Source organism: Pezoporus flaviventris, unplaced genomic scaffold (genome assembly GCF_033815535.1).
Source record: "Pezoporus flaviventris isolate CSIRO_AGI_PZ_B2104156 unplaced genomic scaffold, CSIRO_AGI_Pfla_v1 ptg000036l, whole genome shotgun sequence".
NCBI lineage: Eukaryota > Metazoa > Chordata > Aves > Psittaciformes > Psittacidae > Pezoporus > Pezoporus flaviventris.
In genome coordinates this window covers 12,261,397-12,281,514 of record NW_026892584.1, presented here as the reverse complement: position 1 = coordinate 12,281,514, position 20,118 = coordinate 12,261,397, and the positions used below count along the sequence as shown (strand labels likewise).

Here is a 20,118-nt window from a genome sequence, read left to right as displayed (position 1 = left end):
ACTTTCACAGAGACATTGTTAATGGAAAATCTTCTACAAATTTAACTTGATTTTATGCCTAAAATTAGAACTATATCTTAATATTGTCCCCATCCTCCTTACGGCTACATTTTCTCCAGTTATTTTTTGAATTTTTCCATGCACAGTTAACTCATGAATAGTATTTTTTTAAATGTTGACATCTATTCCGAAGTCGCTAAGAAGTCTAACGTGTTTGTCCTTAGCTTATCCTGTGCTTTCATATTCAGTAGTTCAGCTACTGAGCAGAAAATCACTGTAAATCCAGAGGGAAGTCTACAGGTAGTTCTTCCAAACTGATGGTGTGGATTGGGGTAGAAAATTAATGCCAGAATGACTTAGGCTTCAGGCAAAAACAAGCTATTATGACTCCATAAATTATTCCAGTGCCCTTTGCTTGCATCATGACTTCAGCCCAGCCAACCTTGAGCAAGTAAAATAATGTGAAATAACTCATATTTCCCAGCAGTACTGTTTTGTCCAAAGATGAAGTAAAAGTAATCATAAAAAATTCCTTTAGGGTTTAAACAAACATGACACATCCGGAATTTTTTAAAAACAAGCTATGGGGTAAAGGAGGACGAAGGGGTTGGGGCGTGAGATATTGATATGAGAGCTCTTATAAATGCACCGTTAACATATGCCATTTTTCATTTTGTCTTGTAGATCAGGAATGCCCAAACAACATGGTGTACATGGAATGTGGAAACTCCTGTGCTGACACATGTGCTGACCCAGAAAGGAGCAAGATTTGTAAAGCCCCATGTACAGATGGCTGTTTCTGTCCTCCTGGTAAGGCAGTTTGCCTCTTCCAATGCATCACATATGTCAAGGGAAAAAAGAGGGAGGTTGTTCCCTTTCAGTTAGGGGCATTTTTTTTCATTAACATTTTATACTAAAACCGATGAATAAACTGTTTCTTCTAGCATAATTTAACAACTTTCTTCTTGAAAGAACTGGCTCTCTAAAGATTCAAGATCCTGACACTGGAGAAGGGGAGGGAAAGATTTCTAAGGACTAGACATAAAAAAATGGTACAGATGTAGAACGAGGAGAGGTGGTCTCTAGACAGTAAGAATGCAGATGAAGTCAGGTGAGGTGCCACCCTGTTAAAAGGCTAGATATTGCTGTAGCATAAGTCATGTGATATTACAGCATAGCTAGCTGTGTGCATGTGTAAATTTGCACATGAAGTAGAAGCTAAGATGAGGGTCTGATTTCTGTTACATTCGCTATTAGAAAAGGATGGAAACTGGCTCACATCCTTGCAGTCTGGCACTTGATAATCCTACTCACAGTGACAAATTCTAGTGCAATTCTATTGCAGTATTCTTTGAGGTTTGCCTTGCTTACTTTTAATTAAAAAACATTTCCCACCCACTAACACCTGAAAGGGCCCTTTTTTTTCTTAAAATATACCCCATTCATTTACAGAAATGCTGAATACTCCAGAGTTTTTTCCTTGCTCTAATCTTCCTTGATGGTGTTTCCCAGACTCACCAAAGGAATACTAACTAGCCAATGTGCCTGAACAGGAACTATCCTTGATGACCTTGGTGGCAAAAAATGCATCCCCAGAGACAGCTGTCCCTGTATGTTTCAAGGCAAAGTCTACGCATCCAGAGGGACCTACTCCACTCCCTGCCAAAACTGGTACTTTGTAAACTTTTTTACACTAACAAAGCAGAAGCATTTCAGAGCTTTGATAGGCTGCATTATGTTCCTTTCTCCTTTCCCCTCCCCCCCCTTCTACTATTTGTCTTGAATAATAGTGCACACTCTGGGTCTAAATTTCAACAGTACAGGAAAACTTACAGGTAGACCTCAACCACACACAGTTACCACCCTCACCTGGAACTGCTAGCAAAACCTGAGCTCAAGATTTCAGAATGTGGAAAACTGAGACTCTTCTATGGTTAGCTCAGAGGCACTGGCCACTAAAATGTGGCAAGGTGTCATATCATGGTAATGAGTTAAATTTCCAACCTCCTCTAGGCCTACAAACGGATGTTTGAAGGCCTGGATCTCAATCACAGAATCATAGAATCAACTAGGTAGGAAAAGGCCTTTAAGATTATCAAGTCCAACCATTTCCCCAGGGCTGTCAAGGCCACCACTAAACCACGTCACCGAGGGCCTCATCTACATGGTTTTCAAACACTTCTAGAGATGATGATTCCACCACTTTCCTGTCCCAATACCCGATCACCCTCTCCGTGAAGATTTTTTTCCTAATATCCAATCTAAAAAGTCCTGATCTTTAAGAATTACTTGATTTAGAAAAAAAAATCTGTAGCTTGAACCCGTATCCACTCTACGCTAGTGAAAGGTGATCAGGCCTCGGGTATATTATTCTCAAAACAGTTTTATTTCTTACTAGATACCCATCTAATAAATGAACAGTCATTTGTGTTATTTGAGCTCCCACCACATCATTTCTTGACCATAGGCCTAACTTTTACTGTAGTGAGAATTGAAATATACTGTGGTGCATGGTAGGGTAAGCCAGATGTTCTGCAAGCCCCTTTGGGTCGAATATTTCCTGCAATTTGAGGAAATACTCCTCACAAGCTGCAATTTTGAGGAACTGAATTTGATGGACTCTCAGTGGTTCCCATTTAGCTGCATCCTCACTTATTCCTCACAAAACCTGAGCTAGGCTATGGCCAGGCTGTTCTCCACAGCTCTAAGAATTGTAGCTGCTTATTATCTCAGGTCCTCTACAATTAGTTGCTGAAATGTTGCATCAGCACCTTGCTGAACAGTTGCATCAGTAGCATAAAATGTTGCAAGATCCTGCTTGAAGAGGTTAATTCTATCTTTAAAAAGCCAAGCAAACAGTTTAGGCCTAAAAAAACATTTCTTGCTTACTCAACTCAGTGTTTCTCTAAAGCAGCTAGTTTGAAGCCCAGGGCAGTTAACTCTCATTAAGAGGCATTCAACTTTCACACTTTAAGGGCCAAATATAATGTCTTCTTCACACATGGATTTAATAAGCAGCCAAGGCAGAAAGACAAAGAGGTTTCACCTCTGAGGATTCAGATACAGATGTATCTTTGCTCCTTTAAAGTTATGTTTATTCTAACTATGCCTTTTTGGGTTTTGTACAGTACCTGCAAAGGAGGCCACTGGAGCTGTATCTCTTTGCCCTGTTCTGGAATTTGCAATATAGATGGAGGATTCCACATAACAACGTTCGATAATAAGAGATTCAATTTTCATGGCAACTGCCATTATGTCTTAGCTAAGGTACGAACAAACTCCCATTTGACTCCTGAATCTCATGAGTAGCATGAGGCATCAAGTTGTGATGAAGCTTTATATAACTTAATTTAATTAAGTGGCACAAATCCAGCAAAGTTCTTCAACACAAGCTCAGTCTTAAACCACATACATTTTCCCATCTGCAATGGATTGCAAGTGAGAGAAAGTGGATGAGCAAAAATTCCTGCAGAAGGATTGAATTCCACAGAACTGTCTGCAAATATGTGATCCACACAGGTTGATAGCAAAGAAACAGTGCAGGAAAGGCAGTGAGTATTATTGAATTTGGCAATGAAATAAAGCAGTTTGCAGTTAGCGATTAAGTGCCCCAGTTATTTCATTATTGCATTTTAGCCTTTCAGAGATACCTTTTCTCTCTTCTGGCTCCTTTCCTGTAGCATGCTAACAATGTCTACACATCCTTTTTCTCACCTCTTCAGAATACTGATGATACATTTGTGGTGATTGGAGAGATTATCCAGTGTGGGACATCAAAGACAATGACTTGCTTAAAGAATGTATTAGTCACTCTAGGAAGAACTGTAAGTAACTTGCTTTAGTTAGTGGCACATAATATGTCACTTCTATATAGATTCAAAGACGGGATTTCTCTAACTCTGTGGACTCATTTTGGTCTGTTTCAATACTGAAACTGCAAGATTAATACCAGCGGGTGATGCAGTGCATGTGTTTATTGGTTTTGTTCTATGAGATATTTCTTTTCCAGTTCTTTTGTATTCTGGCTTTTCCATTTTTTTCAGAGGTGAATGGCTAAAAATCCTTGTCAGTTTTCCCTCTCTTTTCATGACTTCAAAGATTTTCACTTATTTCTTTTTGAAAGAAAGATTGAAATTTCTACAAGATTCCCTTCTTTTCTGAATCCAGAGGTTTTTCCTGATGAAATGAGTGAAGTAGCAGAATTTTCAAAACTAAGGCCAAAGGCTTCTCCTACTGAAGATTATGCCATGATTCACACTGAATTCAGTGGAAGCCAAGTTAGGGATGGTATTTATGCATTCTAAGGTTATACAGATTCATCCTGAGCACCTGGTATTTAACTGGTACAGTCCCAACCATGTTAGGAGTTCTAACATTCTAGCGTCCTCCTATAGTCAATAAAGAAAGATGGGGATCTCCAAAGGACAAGTCAGCTCACCTAAGGTATGAGATGTTCCAGAGGTGCCTGTTTTCCTCTATTGACTACTGAGAGAGTTTGAATCAGATAGCTCTCATTTTAGGTATGTTGCGTTTTCAATGAGGTATATCCAACCCTACATGTAACATGATATTTGAGAGAACTCAGTCAAAACTGTTGCTTATGAAGAGAGTTTTTCATTTTTTGTTATCGCCAGATTTGCTCTATGTTATTGTAGGTCATCCAGACACTGTGTTACATTGACCCCAGAGATGACCATGTTTTAAAAACACTACTTCTTAATGCTTAATGAAGCTTGTCAGGTTGCTGTTGTCTGTCTCATGTCATATTCATTCACTGCTGTGGGCTTTTTCTTTTTTCTTTTTCGCTGCAGACAATAAAAATATGTTCCTGTGGAAATATCTACATGAACAATTTCATTGTGAAGCTGCCAGTAAGCAAAGGTAAGTGTCCTTCTCACACCTTCCCCAGAATAGCCTACATTTATTTACAGAGGGATTCCTCTTCCTTTTTCTGAAAATAATATGATCCTGCTCATTGTTAGGTCATTTAACCTGGGTGGCTGCTAGGTCTGGGACTCCCTGGGAATTCCTGTGTTACACTGGATGCATTGGTAAATGGCAGTTCCTGTTTACTCAGCTTCGTAAAGATTTGCAATTGCACATATTTCTTTTTCTTTTTTTTCTCCTCTTCAGATGGCATCACCATCTTCAGACCCTCTACATTTTTCATCAAAGTCTTGAGCTCAACTGGAGTACAGATTCAAGTGCAAATGAAACCTGTAATGCAGCTCTCCATAACAGTCAATCATTCTTATCAGAATCGCACATCTGGTAGGAAAGATCATGCTCTTCCAGTTAGCTCTTAAACTGAGTTATAGCTGCTTGTCTATCACTTGAGGTGAACACATGATTTGATTTTATATTGATTTTGATATGTTAGAATCCCCAGTTAAACCTTTAACCTTCCTGAAACAAAGCGTTGGCTAATCCCTTCAATTTACTAAAGAAAATTAGATAACTCTGTGATGTTTAGTGTGTGCAGGTGTTTTAGACCCTATTTGTAAAAGCAGACCTTTCTCAGAAACTTGAGATGCAGATTGTGTACTTGGTTTTGCCACTAGTCTCCTGATTATATCATTTAAGCTTTTTGTGCTTTTGTTTCCTATCTCTCTAACGGGATCACATCCTGTCTCTCCTACCTGTTTTGTTTTACTTTTGTGATTTTCTTATCTCGTAAGCCTTTGATGACGGTACTTTGTCAGCCAGTGTTTACAGAAGCACATTTAAGCAGCTTCCAATCTTTGTGCTAACACTAAGTGCAAATGTAATGCAGAAAAATAACAATTATACTCTAAAGACAGGGTGCTGTCTGATTTGTGGGACCATCAGGAAATCTGTGAGGAAAAATGGGCTTCTCCCAGGAGAAGGGCTAAGAGCATTCTGACAGGAGCCGTTCCTTTTTCCACTAGTGATTTTTTTTTTCTTTTGCCTTTTTTTTTTCCTGCCATCACCCACACGAGGTCTTTGTGGCAATTTCAATAACATCCAGACTGACGACTTCAGAACAGTCACTGGAGCGGTGGAAGATTCAGCTTCCGCTTTTGGTAACTCTTGGAAAACTAGAGCCAGCTGTTTTGATGTTGAGGACAGCTTTGAAGATCCTTGTTCAAACAGCGTGGATAAAGGTAGTAGGCTTTTCATGCCTGGATTATCAATGCTAAATAATTTTCATATGGCAGATAACCAGAAAAGCTTTGGAAATCTCATAAACATCAAAAGCCACTGCCTTTAAGTATATTAATAGAGAACACATTGGTCTTTGAGGTGACAGCTTTGCTTTTAAAACAAAACAACTGCACTGCTGGAGAAAGGGCCAACACTGATGACTCCAAAAGCACACAAAGCATCAATAAGAACAATATAGGTTTAAGGCAGAGCATACTTAGTTATCAATATTAGGGCAAGATCTTAATCCAATCTAGGTTGCTACAGCTGTGCTTAAGGCAAAAGGAATGAGTTATCAGCAGTACCGACTTCAGCAAGCATTGTACTTTACTAGGTGCCTGTCTGGTTTCTCACTTTGACAGGGTTTGGCTACATACAGTATTCAGTTTGTACTGTCCTAGATATTGCCACATGTGACTAAAGCTGCAGCTCATAGGCATACAGCTCACTGATCATTACATATTTGGTCCTGTTCCTTGACTATAAAGAATTGCTTGAATGTAAAGAATTAGCAAAGTTTGATGGAAAACAATGAAAATGGGGAGGTTTTGCAGATGTTCTGCTAACCCAGCCACAGTAATAATGTTACTATTTGGAAGGTGAAACCTTTCTTTTAGGGAGATGGGTGGTCACCATCCAACTGTGCTTGTTGCCTTGATATTTTAATTCCCCGTATTTCTTTACAGCATTATCTGAACATTTCAGGACATTCTAGTTCTGTGTGAAACCTGATAAGAACATTGAATCAATTAGTAATGCAGTTTAAGTGAATATAGATAATGGTGTTTTTTTCCCACTTCAGAAAAATTTGCCCAACAATGGTGTTCTCTTCTGTCCAATACAAGCAGCGTGTTTGCTGCCTGCCATTCTGTTGTAGAGCCTTCAGTATACATCAAGGTAAGGCACTGGTCTAAATGGGTGGTTTAATCTAGCCCAGAAACTGGTCTGCCATGAAGACAGTCTGGCCTAGGGGAGTGAAATAGATTACATTAATGCCTGTTTGCAAAGAAGTTCACTTATGCTGATGAGAAAAATTACAAAATAAGAGTTTATGCAAGACAAAAGGGGCCTTTATGAGCTTGAAAGCAGCCTTGAAAATATTAAGTGACTGCCATTGTTGACAGTTCTGTTGCATGATCCAGAAGGAAAATAGGAAAAAATGGGTTTATTATTCTTGAAAACTGTTCACTCATTGAAAAGCCAAATCAGTGTTTCTGTGTGGAACTGAACTGAGAGCTTTTTGAGCTCCATGGATTCCTTCTGTCGTTGTTTAAAATTCACCCCTAAAGGGAGACTATATCACATATTTACACAATTTATGTCCCATTTATTACTTTGAAATCATGTTAGTCTCCTAATATTTAAAATGCAAGAAGCTGCCCGTAAGTACTCTTGGTGTTACAGCTGTTGGGGAAGTTGGCTGAGCTAGAGAGTTACGATATTTACGTGAATAGTAAAGAGGTTTCTGTAAAATGCAGAAGATTCTTGTAGGGGGTGTGTGTGATACGATTTACTGAGAAAATACCTGAACATGAAATTTTGCCTAAAAATTAATGTCTTCAGGTACCTTTAAACACATGGCTTATGCTTTTCCTCTCCCAGGTTTCCCTCAGAAAATATGTCTGCTTGAGAATTCATGTTAAGTAAGGAATTCGCAATTTTCAATTAAGGAAAAGTAATAATCAGTTCCTATGGATATGTCTGTTACTTCTGCTGAAACCATGATTTGTGAAAACATTTTCTATGAGACCAGTAATGGCAGGGTATACCATCATCTATGCAGTATGACCTTACTGCTCCTGAGTGACTGGCTGTATCAGGGTTGTTCTGTCCAGCCACCCAATTGAAAGAACTTGAGCTTTAAATCTGCTTTATACTTTCCTAACTATTTCTTTTGATGTCATTATAAATGTTTCTCTATTAAATCATCTTCTGTTATGTACATGTCATTTAATTGTGTGTATCTTACCTGCATACTAGGCAGATACACAAGTGCCAGCCATTGCTGTGCAGTATTTTTAGTCCTGTATATTTTCAGATGACATATTCTCACATGTCCTAGATTGTATATCCTCATGGGAGGCTGGTATAGACATTTCTTAGTGCTTTAATTAACTGTAAATATCCTTATCATTCTTATTATTCATCTATTTGTGAGTGTTAGATATAGTGTTAAGCAACTGCAATTGATTTCTTGTTTCTCAAGTTTGGATAGTATTTCATTAGCATATGTTTTCTTTTAGAGATATTACAAATTTAGTTTCATTGGTAATAATACTTTTTTAAAAAATATTGGTTCATTACTTTTTGAATTACTGTATGATTCTGTGTTTCCCTATTTCTCCTCTGAGCTGGGCTTAATAATACCCATGTCCTTTTCTGTCCCCTAGAAATGTATGTATGACACCTGTAATTCTGAGAAGAGTGAAGTTGCTCTGTGTAGTGTGCTCTCTACCTACTCCAGAGACTGTGCTGCAGCAGGCGTATCCCTGAAGGGCTGGAGACAGGGCATCTGTGGTATGCAACCTAAAATACCTATAGTAGGGATATAGAGGAAGAGCTTCAGGAGATCCCAAACTGTGGCAGTGAATGTGTTTTGTACTTTGTCATCAAGCTAGGGGGTCTTTGAAAAACAGAATATGCATACATTCTATAAAAAACTGCCTGTCAAAATCAGTTCATGTCCATTTCATCTTCTTATGATGCATGTTCCTTGTGTAAATATTAGGTGAATTCAGTACCCAAAGAAGGAAAATAGTATAAGGTGTATATAATAACAAGAAGTTGTAATTAGGTTAGTTTTGAATACATGAGCTTTCCCATGTATTTTAATTCTGATACCTTTTTTGAACTTCATCTCAGCCCTCTTGTGTCAGACATCTCCCATACAAATGGCATCACTTTCATTAGCTGCATTTTTCCATGTAAAATAGTAATGTTTTTTAATACATACATCTGAGATTGTGGAAGTGTTTAAAGGCTTTTTCAGCATAGGACTATCTAACAACTGAATAAAAGTTTTGTGGACATACACATTGTTACTAAATCCATGGTTCAGAGTCCACTTTTTTTTTTTCCTATGGCACGGCCAGAATTTATGATGAGATGGTATCAGAGCTGAGAATAAAACTCACAAGTCCCAATTTCTGAACTTTACCTCAGCATTTCTATTTTTTTCACTGGCAGTCAGCTAGTTCAAGTGACATTTGCCTATATTAACATGAAAATAAATGTATGGGTTTCTTGACTAATAACATATCTGAATAGGAAACACCACAACAATTATTTTTATGCAGCTTTCATGCAGCTATCATCTATTTAATTGCCTTGACTTAGAGGCTAGCTGGGATATTTAGTAGAAACAAACAATGTAACAATGTATGGTGCTTTGTTGAAGGCATTTAAGATTACAGTAAGAGCATTTTAATAAAACTGTGCTGAACAAATTCAGAGGGAACACAGTGTAATCCATAGCAAATTATCCTAGAATCATGCAGATTTATGTATTAGACACAGTTGCTGTTTACTGAAAGCTTTGTTATCAACACAGAATTACTAACACTTTTTTATGCCAAAGCAAGACTGGTTTGCAGCATGGGTTAGACTGAAATCTGTGGACTCATGGCACAGTAGATAATATTGACTCAAACAGTGCAGTAACCTTGGGAAAAAAATGCTAATGGCTTAATCAGCACAATCATTTTAGGCCTTTACCAGAAGAAATAATCTTTCAGGAACATGCTTATGATAAGATTGAAGGTTGCGCTATTCATAAGTGAAAGAATAAATGGGCCAGAACAGTTACCCTCAGTGATTTGTCCCATTGCAGAGGATGGAAAGGCCTTTCTGGCTCTTGCAGCTGTGTCCAACTGTGCTGGGCTGTGGGCAGCATCCAAGACAGGTTATATCTTAAGGGATGTCTACATTGAAGTCAGCAGTGCGTATGAAATAAGTACACCCTACTAGCTAACAGTTGACAATGCATGTGTGTGACACAATCTTTAGTGGAAGCATGAACCATTACTTGAGTTACTGGTTTCCCAGAAGACCATCACAGTTAGTAGCCTCTGCTAAGTCATGGCACTGCTTTTCTGATGCTCCTTTTGCAAGCTAGCCTGAAGCTGGTTTTGATATGCTCATGTTCTCTGCACTCATGCCTCCAGCTGTGATGTATATAATCTAAGATTACAAATCTGTGACAATGAGTACTAAGAACAAATAACCTTTCTCTTACCAGATCTCACTTTACCAAAAGTGATCTTTTTCCTCTATGAAAAAGTTAAAGGGAGAAAGTAAATGCAATGTTTTATTGCCTTAATAGCTAACAATTGAGACACCCATTCAGGCAAATCTGATGTAAACTCATGTTCAACATCTTTATTAATATCTTTCTTATTTGGCCTATTTTGATCTACAAATACCAGTTGATGCATCTTTATAGTATGCCTACAAAGTAGGAGAGTATGGCTTGCATGGTTTATACACAGGATATTATTGTGTCTGCCTCAGGTAAGACCAGGAAACTAACTGGTTTTTGTTCTTGGAGGTGGTGGTTTTGAATGTGTACACAATCTTAACATGCTAACTAATCTAAGAAAGTGTACTATGGTCATGGACTGGAAAACCATACAGAGCTTTTCTGAGGCATAGAACCTATTGCTGATAAGGTGATAACATTGCTGCAAAGCTGATTAGGACATTTGCCTATGAGCAACTCCCCTGTATCTTCTAGTACATCTGTGCATATCTGAAAATCAATTGTGGGGTTAAACCTATGGATTTGATCTAGAAAGATGTCCAAGATGAGTAGATCCCCATTTATTGTTGAATTTCAGAGGAATCTGGATGCCAGGCTCTCTTGAAAACTACAACCTTAATGGGGGTGATGTTTCCTGACAGAATTTGCTGTCATTCATATGGATCACTACTGCGGATTTTATGGTAGAGTTTTGAAGATGTTGTTTCTTGGTAGCCTGGGAAAATTAACCAGCTTTTCACTGTCTTACAGGATCAGCTGACCTCTTTAGATATTGGTATTTAACTGTTTGTTCCACCAGAGGTCTTAAACACTGTTCTTTCTGATTTCCCTGGAGGACAAGAGTTTTCTTCAGGACATCTATGAAAATCCAAACACGCTTTCTTTGGTAGCAGAGTTCCTTGGCACTGTCCATTTAACGTCAAAATTTACCCCTTACAAAATATGTTCATTTCTTAAGCTATTCCCAGCCAAAGAAATCAGTAGTAAATTACAGAAAATTAGTTTTTAACTACAGTTACAATTCAGAAGTTATTTAGTTCAGTTCTTGGTATAAAATAGAAATGTAAATTGTACCAATTGTAAAATTCTAATGATTCCTTTATTCAGTCAAGATATACCCTGCTGAGTATTTCAGTATTCAGTATAATGTAGTGGGCAGGTTTCCCTCAGACCACTGGGAGACAAGGACTTACAGTTTGAAAAAAGCACATTTGTGGCTACCAATATGCAGAATGCTGAGTCAATAGCATGAGTGATGATTGCACAGAGAAGGCCATACATCCATTTTATTTCTTTTGCAAAGATCCCTCTGAGGAGTGTCCTGAGACTATGGTTTATAACTATAGTGTGAAATACTGTAACCAGTCTTGCCGCTCGCTGGATGAACCTGATCCACTGTGTAAAGTTCAGATTGCTCCTATGGAGGGCTGTGGTTGCCCTGAAGGGACTTACCTCAATGATGAGGAGGAATGTGTAACTCCAGATGACTGTCCCTGCTACTACAAAGGCAAGATTGTTCAGCCTGGCAACTCTTTCCAAGAGGACAAACTGATGTGGTAAGATGCTCTGATGATACAAAGGCTGCATACCTGGGGGATGTCAGGGCTCTAATCCCTGAATGGTGTCTCTTTACTGTAAGGAGTAATGTCAAGCTTCTAGGTTCTACCAAAGCAAGTATTTCCCTGGCAGGGAAGTGCAGCCACAGCAAAGGTTAAGAACCTATATTCCTGTTACCAAACAAGAACCTGAAAACACATTAAGGAGAGTAATGTTTGCAGCCTATGTCTATGCAAAGCTCGTTGTTGGGTAAAAAAATTCCATATGCAGTGGGAGCAAGTTTTCTAGAAGTAAGGGGGCTTGGGAGAGTTTTTTGCTTTGAAATGAAGACATGATGTAAGAAACACCCTCCAACACAACATCCTGCAGACTATTAAAAAAAAAAAAAGTCCAGAAAAAGAAAAATCTGTTTTTAAACTGAGATTTTTAAGAAGAGAGAGAGGGAAAGAGAAAACTGGGGGAGAAATACTAAAAAAAACATAATAATATGCATCATAGTGAAAAACAATTGTTATTTTTCTTGTTTTCAAGCAGTTCAGGACAGCAGTGCAAATAGCAGGGGAAGGCGGTTTTATTCAAATGATTTACTTGCATCTTTAGATATTTTCTCTCTCAAATCCCACAGTTTTTTTTCTGAGGATTTGATACTTTTTTGTAAACACAGGTTCATTTTGTAATTTAATAGTTCTCCTTTAAAAAAGTACTAATCTCATCCCATGGAGTGGAAAATGGATTCTTAGGAAAATTTTGATTTAGGGAAATCACACGGTAAACCAGTGGCAGATGGAGGAAGAGTATTTAAGAGCTGGGTGTCTTAATCTTCCTTCTGGGGATGGTAGTTTATGTCTGTGAACCTGATAGCTGTACCAAATACTCATTTTGATAGGAATTTGTTATTTGTGTGACTAGTGAAGCTTTGTAATACCTTTCTCTTTAGTGAGAGAAAAATATGCAAAGAGCTAATGTGTTTCATTTTATGGAATCTTTTTAGCAAATGCATTCAAGGAAGATTAGACTGCATTGGAGAGACTGTCCTGGTGAAAGGTGAGATTTTGTTAAATAATGGCATTATGGTATTAGTTAGTATTTATAATGTTTTTCTGTGTTTATCTCACTTTCTGTAACATTTTAGTATTTTATACCTTTTTTGCCTTCTCCCAGAAATGTGCTGGTTATTGATAGTAGTTATCTTTGTAAAAATGTCACCAGACTTGATGAATTTTTTAAAAGATGAGGATATTTCTCAAAGCTTAGTTCTCTGTTTTCTTCTCCCCACACTGCTGGTGGGCAGGAGCTAATAGAAACTGTAAATGCTAGACATATGCTGCCCTCTGAAATGATCTGGTTTACAATTGCTGACAGCGTCCTTATTGTTTTCACTAAATTGCCTTCCTAAAATGTTTTCTTCCTCCTATAGATTGCCCTGCTCCTATGTATTACTTCAATTGCAGCTCTGCAGGTCCCGGTGCAACTGGATCAGAGTGTCAGAAAAGTTGCAAGACACAGGACATGCACTGTGTAAGGACTTCATCTCCTAGCAGGAACATGGGACAACATGATTGTGCACATATGATTGTCCTCAAAAAATGCTGTTGGTAACATGTTATGCTGTTCACAGACCAGCTACTTTAATGATAACACAGCAGCTATAGCTACCCACATAGCTGTAACACTTGCCATTTGATTGTAATACTTGTAATTTGGTTGTCACTAATTTACAGTTACATGCTTAAAAAAGAATACACAAAATACTGGCATCCAGAGCTAGCACTTCTGCTGGCTCCCTGTAGCTTCTGTGCATTAACAAGTTGCCTTGTGTTATGTCTTCATATACACAGTATGTCACAGAATGTGCTTCTGGCTGCATGTGTCCTGATGGGCTGGTATTGGATGGCAGTGGAGGATGTATTCCCAAAGATCAATGCCCATGTGTTCATGGAGGACAGTTTTATAAACCTGGGGAAACCATCAAAGTGGACTGCAACACATGGTATGTTACTCCAGGGTACCATGCTTTATAACAAAGCTGTTAAAATTATCAGTGCGTTTTGAAGTCTGTGTTTTCATCATTAGAGTCGTCAGGCTTCTAATAAAAATCAAAGGGGAACCATTTCCCCTCTGCAACACACTGCATGAGCCTGAATTTGGGGAGAACAAGTACCAAAACATCCTGTCAAATAATTTCCATCCTTTTGTAAACTGCTTCCACACAAGCTTTAGAAGTACCAGCCTCATCCAGTTGGTCTGTGGCTGGTCATTCCGTAAGGGGTCTGTGTCTGTTGAGCACAGCTGAACACCAGAAAAGAACTGAATTTGGAGGAGGGAGGATTTACAATGATCTTCTTGTGACTTGCAGTGCTTCCAAGTGCAGAGTTCTCAAGATAAATTAAGGCTGTAGTTGCTCCAATTGCTGGTATAACTCTACCACAGACTTCATTGCTATTACTGATCATGGTGGGTAAAATGATTTTAATCCTTACCCATTATTTAGTGAGGATGACACTGTATAGTCCTGCCAAGAAACCGTACAGAAAATGTGTCAGAAACATTTTGGTCTGATCACCGTGGTACAAGCAATCAAGTTTAGCATGTGAAGCCAAACCCTGATAAGCAGTCACAGAGGCCATTAAGAGGGTTTTTTTGCAGTTAGGGCTTTGTTTTCTTATGAGAACAGGACACACATGGGAAAAAAATCACAGTCTCTGTGTCAAGGGTATAGCAATAAAGATTTTCTGTCTGTGGTCACCATGAACTGGAGGGGAAGTTTGTCAAGGTCTGACAGCCGGACGCCAGGTGCCTAACAAGCTGCTCTATTACTCCCCTCCTCAGCAGGATGGGGGAAAGAAAATAAGATAGAAAAAACGTCATCGGTCAAAATAAAGGCGATTTAATAAAGAAAAAGCAAAGGCTGTGGGAAAGCAAAAAACTCTCAGATTTATTCCCTACTTCTTATCAGGGAAGGGCTTCAGTACACAAAGTGATTGCTCTAGAATACAAATGTAATAATAAATGTCCCCATTCCTCCTTTCTCTTAGCTTTTATTGCTGAGCATATGCCATATGGTACAGAACATCCCTTTGGTCAGTTTGGGTCAGCTGTCCTGGCGATGTCCCCTCCCAAATCTTGCCCACCCTACAGCCTACTTGTGAGGGAGAATGTTGGAGGGACAGCCTTGATACTGTGTGCACACTGCTCAGCAGTAGCCAAAACACTGGTGTGTCGTCAACACCTTTCTAGCTACCAGTACAAAGCACAGCACTGTGAGGTCTGCTTGGGGGAAAATTAACTTCATCTCAGCCAGACACAACACACAAAGGAAGACAGGGATAATATTGGTTCACACCTCTGCAGTGAGGAACAGAACTGACCACATGATGCCTCACAGATTAATATTCAGAAATAGCTGAAATATTCAGTTCTTCACCTTGAACTTATGTCATAAATCCCACTGTCTGCTGCCAGGACTTAATGATTTAATGATACTTGAAGGAAAAAAATAAACAAAAATTGACAAAGTTCATACATGTCTTGGTACTAAACGTGAACTTTCTGATTAGTAAACCATCTCATGGCATGGTCTCAAAACATCTGTGAGGGTAAACCTGGAAGAATGAGAGATGACTGCTTTCTTTGAAGTACTGCAGAAGACAAACCTATGAATTACTCTGCCCCTCTTTGGGTTTTGAGGAAAAATCAAAGATAGTGATTCTTTGCATTTAACCTCCCAGCACCTGCAACAAAAGGGAGTGGAACTGCACAGACAATCCCTGCAAAGGAACCTGCACTGTGTATGGAAATGGACATTACATGAGCTTTGATGGGGAGAAGTTTGATTTCCTGGGAGACTGTGACTATATCCTAGCTCAGGTATCGATTTTTTTCACTTTCCTATCATTATGCTTTTCAAAGCTTACACTGTAGAGTTCAGTCTGATTAATTAAAGGGCAAAATAGTCAATACTGATGAGCAGAGCCTACTCCCCTCCTCTTGCACCTAGAGCAAAGCAATTAACCCTCAGAAGTGACACAAGAGGGCACTCTGGGATCCTAAACGATTAATTCCTCGACCGGACAGACCTTTCCTTATGTAATTCCAGCACCTGTAATGGAAAGAAATTGGTGTGGAGTTGAAAAGCTAAGTGCTTCTCTCAGCCATTCAAGACTGACAGTGCTTTTGTTGTGACAGAAACACGTAAGGTTAATATGTGAGCCTCATGTATAACAATTGCACGTAATGAAACAGTACCCCTTGAGACATTTTGTCATTCCCAAATTACAGTTGGTTTTGCTAATTTTAAGGAAAAAATGAAGCCCCTTTTTGATTGTGCAGGATTTGTGCTATGAAAAGCTCAATTTTTTCTTGTTTTTTCTCTTGAAGTTCCTGGTCAAGTATGAACCCAACACCAGTTCAACTGCCACCAGATTCTTCTAAAATGCCCAGAGTTTGGTGAATAGAAGTGGCAAAATAGCAGAAGTCAGATTCAAATGTCATTCATTTAGAGTTCCTGAAAATGCTTAAGAGTAGCCTGGTTGCGTGAAAAGATCTAATACAAGTTATCTATCTTTCTAAGGATTTTTGCCCCAATAACAAGGATGCTGGCACCTTCCGAATTGTAATTCAGAACAACGCCTGTGGGAAGTCACTCTCCATCTGCTCCCTAAAGATCACACTAATTTTTGAGGTTTGTCTAGAACTGCTTATAAGTGAGGAGCTGTCGTCTTTATTTTGTAGCAGTTAGTATTGTATCCATATGGAAGTCAAACAGCCAAAAAGTAGAGGCAGGAAAGCTGGTAAATGTTTAGTTGTTTGCTGTTAACAGGGATGGAAACTTCTACAGGTGAGGGGACAGATGGAGGAAGTCAACTGCACTCCATGTTTGTGCATGTGTGTGTGGGTGTATTTGCATCTGCGACATTATCAGTATAGGAGAAATGGTAAAGGTTTTAGAGAAGCATGTTTCTGTACCGTGGTTTGAGCACATGGCAGATGTAACTACAGAGGAAAGAATTTCTTCTTCTGTCCAGCTCAGGCTTAGTGTTTCCCCAAAGTGTACACAAAAAAGATTTCTCCCATAGTAGGAGGTGAGAGGATAGTGAAACAAAGCGGCGTGACAAGGGGTGTACTAACATGCCCCATTACCCGTGCACTCAGGAGCTGCTGTTCCAGCAGAATAGATTTCATCTAGAATGAGGACAATTTCTGTGGCTGTGAGGTAAGACTTACCTGTTGAGGTAAGACTGAACTCAGTGGGTCTTCCTTACGGCTCACATGTCTGGCAATAGATCAAGATATAGTGTAAAGGCTAAAGAAAAGTAAAATGAAGGACAAGACGCAGAATACCAGTGCTGTTCCACAAAGATTTCTATTGGACTTCCTTCCATGCAGTTTCTCTGTTCCTTATAGAGCAGTGAAATAAGGCTCTTGGAAGGAAGAATTCAAGAGATAGCCACTGATCCAGGAGCTGAGAAGAATTACCAAGTGGATCTCAGAGGAGGTTATATTGTGATTGAAACAAATCAAGGGATGAACTTCATGTGGGACCAGAAGACTACTGTTGTTGTTCACGTGGCACCATCTTTCCAGGTAGGTATGGGATGGACAGACAGTTATGCTTTCAAACTCAAAGAATGGAGAATTCAAAGCACTTGAAACTCCAGTTTGAAAAGCAGGGCTTGGAAAAGTGTTTGGTTTGGTGGTCAAGAAGAATCAATCAGGCCATGTCTTGTGTGTTGTTTTATTTCATTGTTCAGTTAGTATGAAGAGCTCCAGAATATTTGGAGCTAGGAGACAGACTTTTTGCCGTATTGGAGGGCTAACAGATTGATTTCGTCATTTGAAGTCCAGCTTTTTCTAAGCCTCATTGTGATGGCTGTTTAGAGATTTGCAGCTATTTTGCCTTAGCCTGCTCTGTTGTTTATTTCTGTCAAACAGTGGGCTGAACACAAAATAACCAAAGTATTTACTGTGCCTACACAAATTACCCAGGGAAAAGTCTGTGGCCTTTGTGGGGACTTTGATGGCCGCTCAAGAAATGACTTCACAACTAGAGGGCAGTCCATGGAGATGAGTATCCAGGAGTTTGGAAACAGCTGGAAAATAACAAGTACCTGCTCAAATGTCAACATGACGGACCTGTGTGCTGATCAGCCTTTCAAGACTGCTCTGGGACAAAAGCACTGCAGCATCATTAAGAGTAACATCTTTGAAGCCTGTCACAGTAAGGTAATCCTGTTCTATCACCCTTAGTATTTGTTCAGAAATATTAGGTATTTGTTGCTATTATAAAACACATTTGCACACAAATTTTTACTATTAAAGGCTATTACACAGCATCGTTGTGTATAAGGATTACCTCTTTCAAAACCTCACTTTACGGCTATGCCAGTTGAATCCTGTTGCACAATATTGAGGAAACAACAGTGCCTGTTTTGAGCAACTGAAGACAATAAGAATCATAGAATCATAGTATCATAGAATCAAAATCATAGAATAGTTAGGGTTGGAAAGAACCTTAAGATCATCTAGTTCCAATCCCCCTGCCATGGGCAGGGACACCTCACACTAAACCATCTCACCCAAGGCTCTGTCCAACCTGGCCTTGAACACTGCCAGGGATGGAGTATTCACAACCTCCCTGGGCAGCCCATTCCAGTGCCTCACCACCCTAACAGGAAAGAATTTCCTCCCTTATATCCAATCTAAACTTCCCATTTTAACCCGTTACCCCTTGTCCTGTCACTACAGTCCCTAATGAAGGGTCCATCCCCAGCATCCCTATAGGCCCCCTTGAGATACTGGAAGGCTGCTATGAGAATAATAGTCGGCCACCAGAAGTAAAAACTTAGGTATCAGTTTGTAAAGTCCGGAGATACGTTAGCATAGGACTGTTTATATGGGGATCCTTGGGAAAGTTTATTCAAATTACTTAGAGAGATTATTTGGTTTATTTTAGACACAACTTGAATTAATCTAAACAGAAACAAGGCTACTAATTCTTAATGACAATGTCTGTACAAAGCTTCAGTGCAGTTTAATAAGCCATTTTAAAAGCAAACATGGCTAATTTTCCTTGGTTAGTTAATGCTGGTACAGGTTAAAACACAAGAGATGTGAAGTTCAGTGGAAATATTTAATAATTAATCACTATCACTCAGCTGGAGAGTGTACACCCTATATAGTTGTGCTAAGCCAAAGCAAGGCAGGTCAGTCCTGCAGAAATCACGCTGGAAAACATTTTAAGCATAAATGCTTGTATTACACACATGAGAATTAGAAGATTTAGAGTCCAATTCTACCTGCATTGGAAGAACAGAACAGAAAACTACCTGTATAAGATGTCATGTCTCCTTCATGATGATCTCAGGTTGTTACAAACAGCCTGGTTCTGACAAAGAAACTGCCAGTGGGTGGTGAAAATTCTCTCATTAAAATGCAGTGGAGCAGGTACTCTGTGGTAATAGATGTGTTGGTGTTTTGATAGGTGAACCCAATACCGTATTATGAATCTTGTATTTCTGACTTCTGTGGCTGTGACAGTGTGGGAGACTGTGAGTGCTTTTGTACCTCAGTTGCTGCTTATTCAAGAAGCTGTAGCAGAGCTGGTGTCTGTATCAACTGGAGAACTCCTGCCATTTGCCGTAAGTGTTGCACTGAAAACGCTCACAGAAAAGCAGTGCTCTGTGCACTCATGCACATGGGAGATATAGAAGAGCAGAATTTTTACATCACTGTGCACACATGACTTAACAAGCTCTTGTTTACAAGATTTAGAAAATAACCCCTGTTTGGTGTCTGAGACTTACAGATTTTTTATTCGTCTATTCCAGCTGTGTTCTGTGATTATTACAATCCACCTGACAAACATGAGTGGTTCTATAAACCCTGTGGAGCCCCTTGTCTTAAGACTTGCAGGAACCCACAAGGGAAATGTGGGAACTTGCTGTACAGTTTAGAAGGTAATTCTTGTTTTACTTTCATGAAGTTTATGGAAGTTGAGGCTAGTAGTCTCGTTTTAAATGTCTTAAGCATCAAGGTTACTGAAAGACTATCTCATTTGCCCCAGAAACTCATTTACCTGGGTAATTCCCCATGTGATGGTGCAAGTTGTAGCATAATTTGTCTGTTGCCTTTAAATCTGG

General features: G+C 39.2%; 1 protein-coding gene across 5 annotated transcripts in view; it reads left to right on the top strand.

The window, feature by feature from the left end:
• Window positions 1-20,118, top strand: part of LOC133274226 (mucin-5B) — a 46,021-nt gene that overhangs the window by 9,440 nt on the left and 16,463 nt on the right. For 4 of the 5 annotated variants that reach the window (XR_009745070.1, XR_009745069.1, XM_061463114.1 and 1 more), the window contains 19 exons: window positions 685-810; window positions 1,554-1,671; window positions 3,129-3,267; window positions 3,723-3,824; window positions 4,812-4,881; window positions 5,134-5,271; window positions 5,961-6,125; window positions 6,968-7,062; window positions 8,556-8,682; window positions 11,727-11,979; window positions 12,972-13,024; window positions 13,398-13,498; window positions 13,819-13,970; window positions 15,709-15,847; window positions 16,551-16,661; window positions 17,384-17,563; window positions 17,966-18,202; window positions 19,461-19,617; window positions 19,807-19,935. Coding sequence is in view for 3 of the 5 variants with exons in the window: in XM_061463114.1 (XP_061319098.1) it covers window positions 685-810; window positions 1,554-1,671; window positions 3,129-3,267; window positions 3,723-3,824; window positions 4,812-4,881; window positions 5,134-5,271; window positions 5,961-6,125; window positions 6,968-7,062; window positions 8,556-8,682; window positions 11,727-11,979; window positions 12,972-13,024; window positions 13,398-13,498; window positions 13,819-13,970; window positions 15,709-15,847; window positions 16,551-16,661; window positions 17,384-17,563; window positions 17,966-18,202; window positions 19,461-19,617; window positions 19,807-19,935 (2,592 nt within the window). In the remaining 2 variants the exon portion in view is untranslated. Of the gene's footprint in view, window positions 1-684; window positions 811-972; window positions 1,112-1,553; window positions 1,672-3,128; window positions 3,268-3,722; window positions 3,825-4,811; window positions 4,882-5,133; window positions 5,272-5,960; window positions 6,126-6,967; window positions 7,063-8,555; window positions 8,683-11,726; window positions 11,980-12,971; window positions 13,025-13,397; window positions 13,499-13,818; window positions 13,971-15,708; window positions 15,848-16,550; window positions 16,662-17,383; window positions 17,564-17,965; window positions 18,203-19,460; window positions 19,618-19,806; window positions 19,936-20,118 lie in introns of those variants that run through there. The other variant, XM_061463117.1, reaches the window with a different exon arrangement.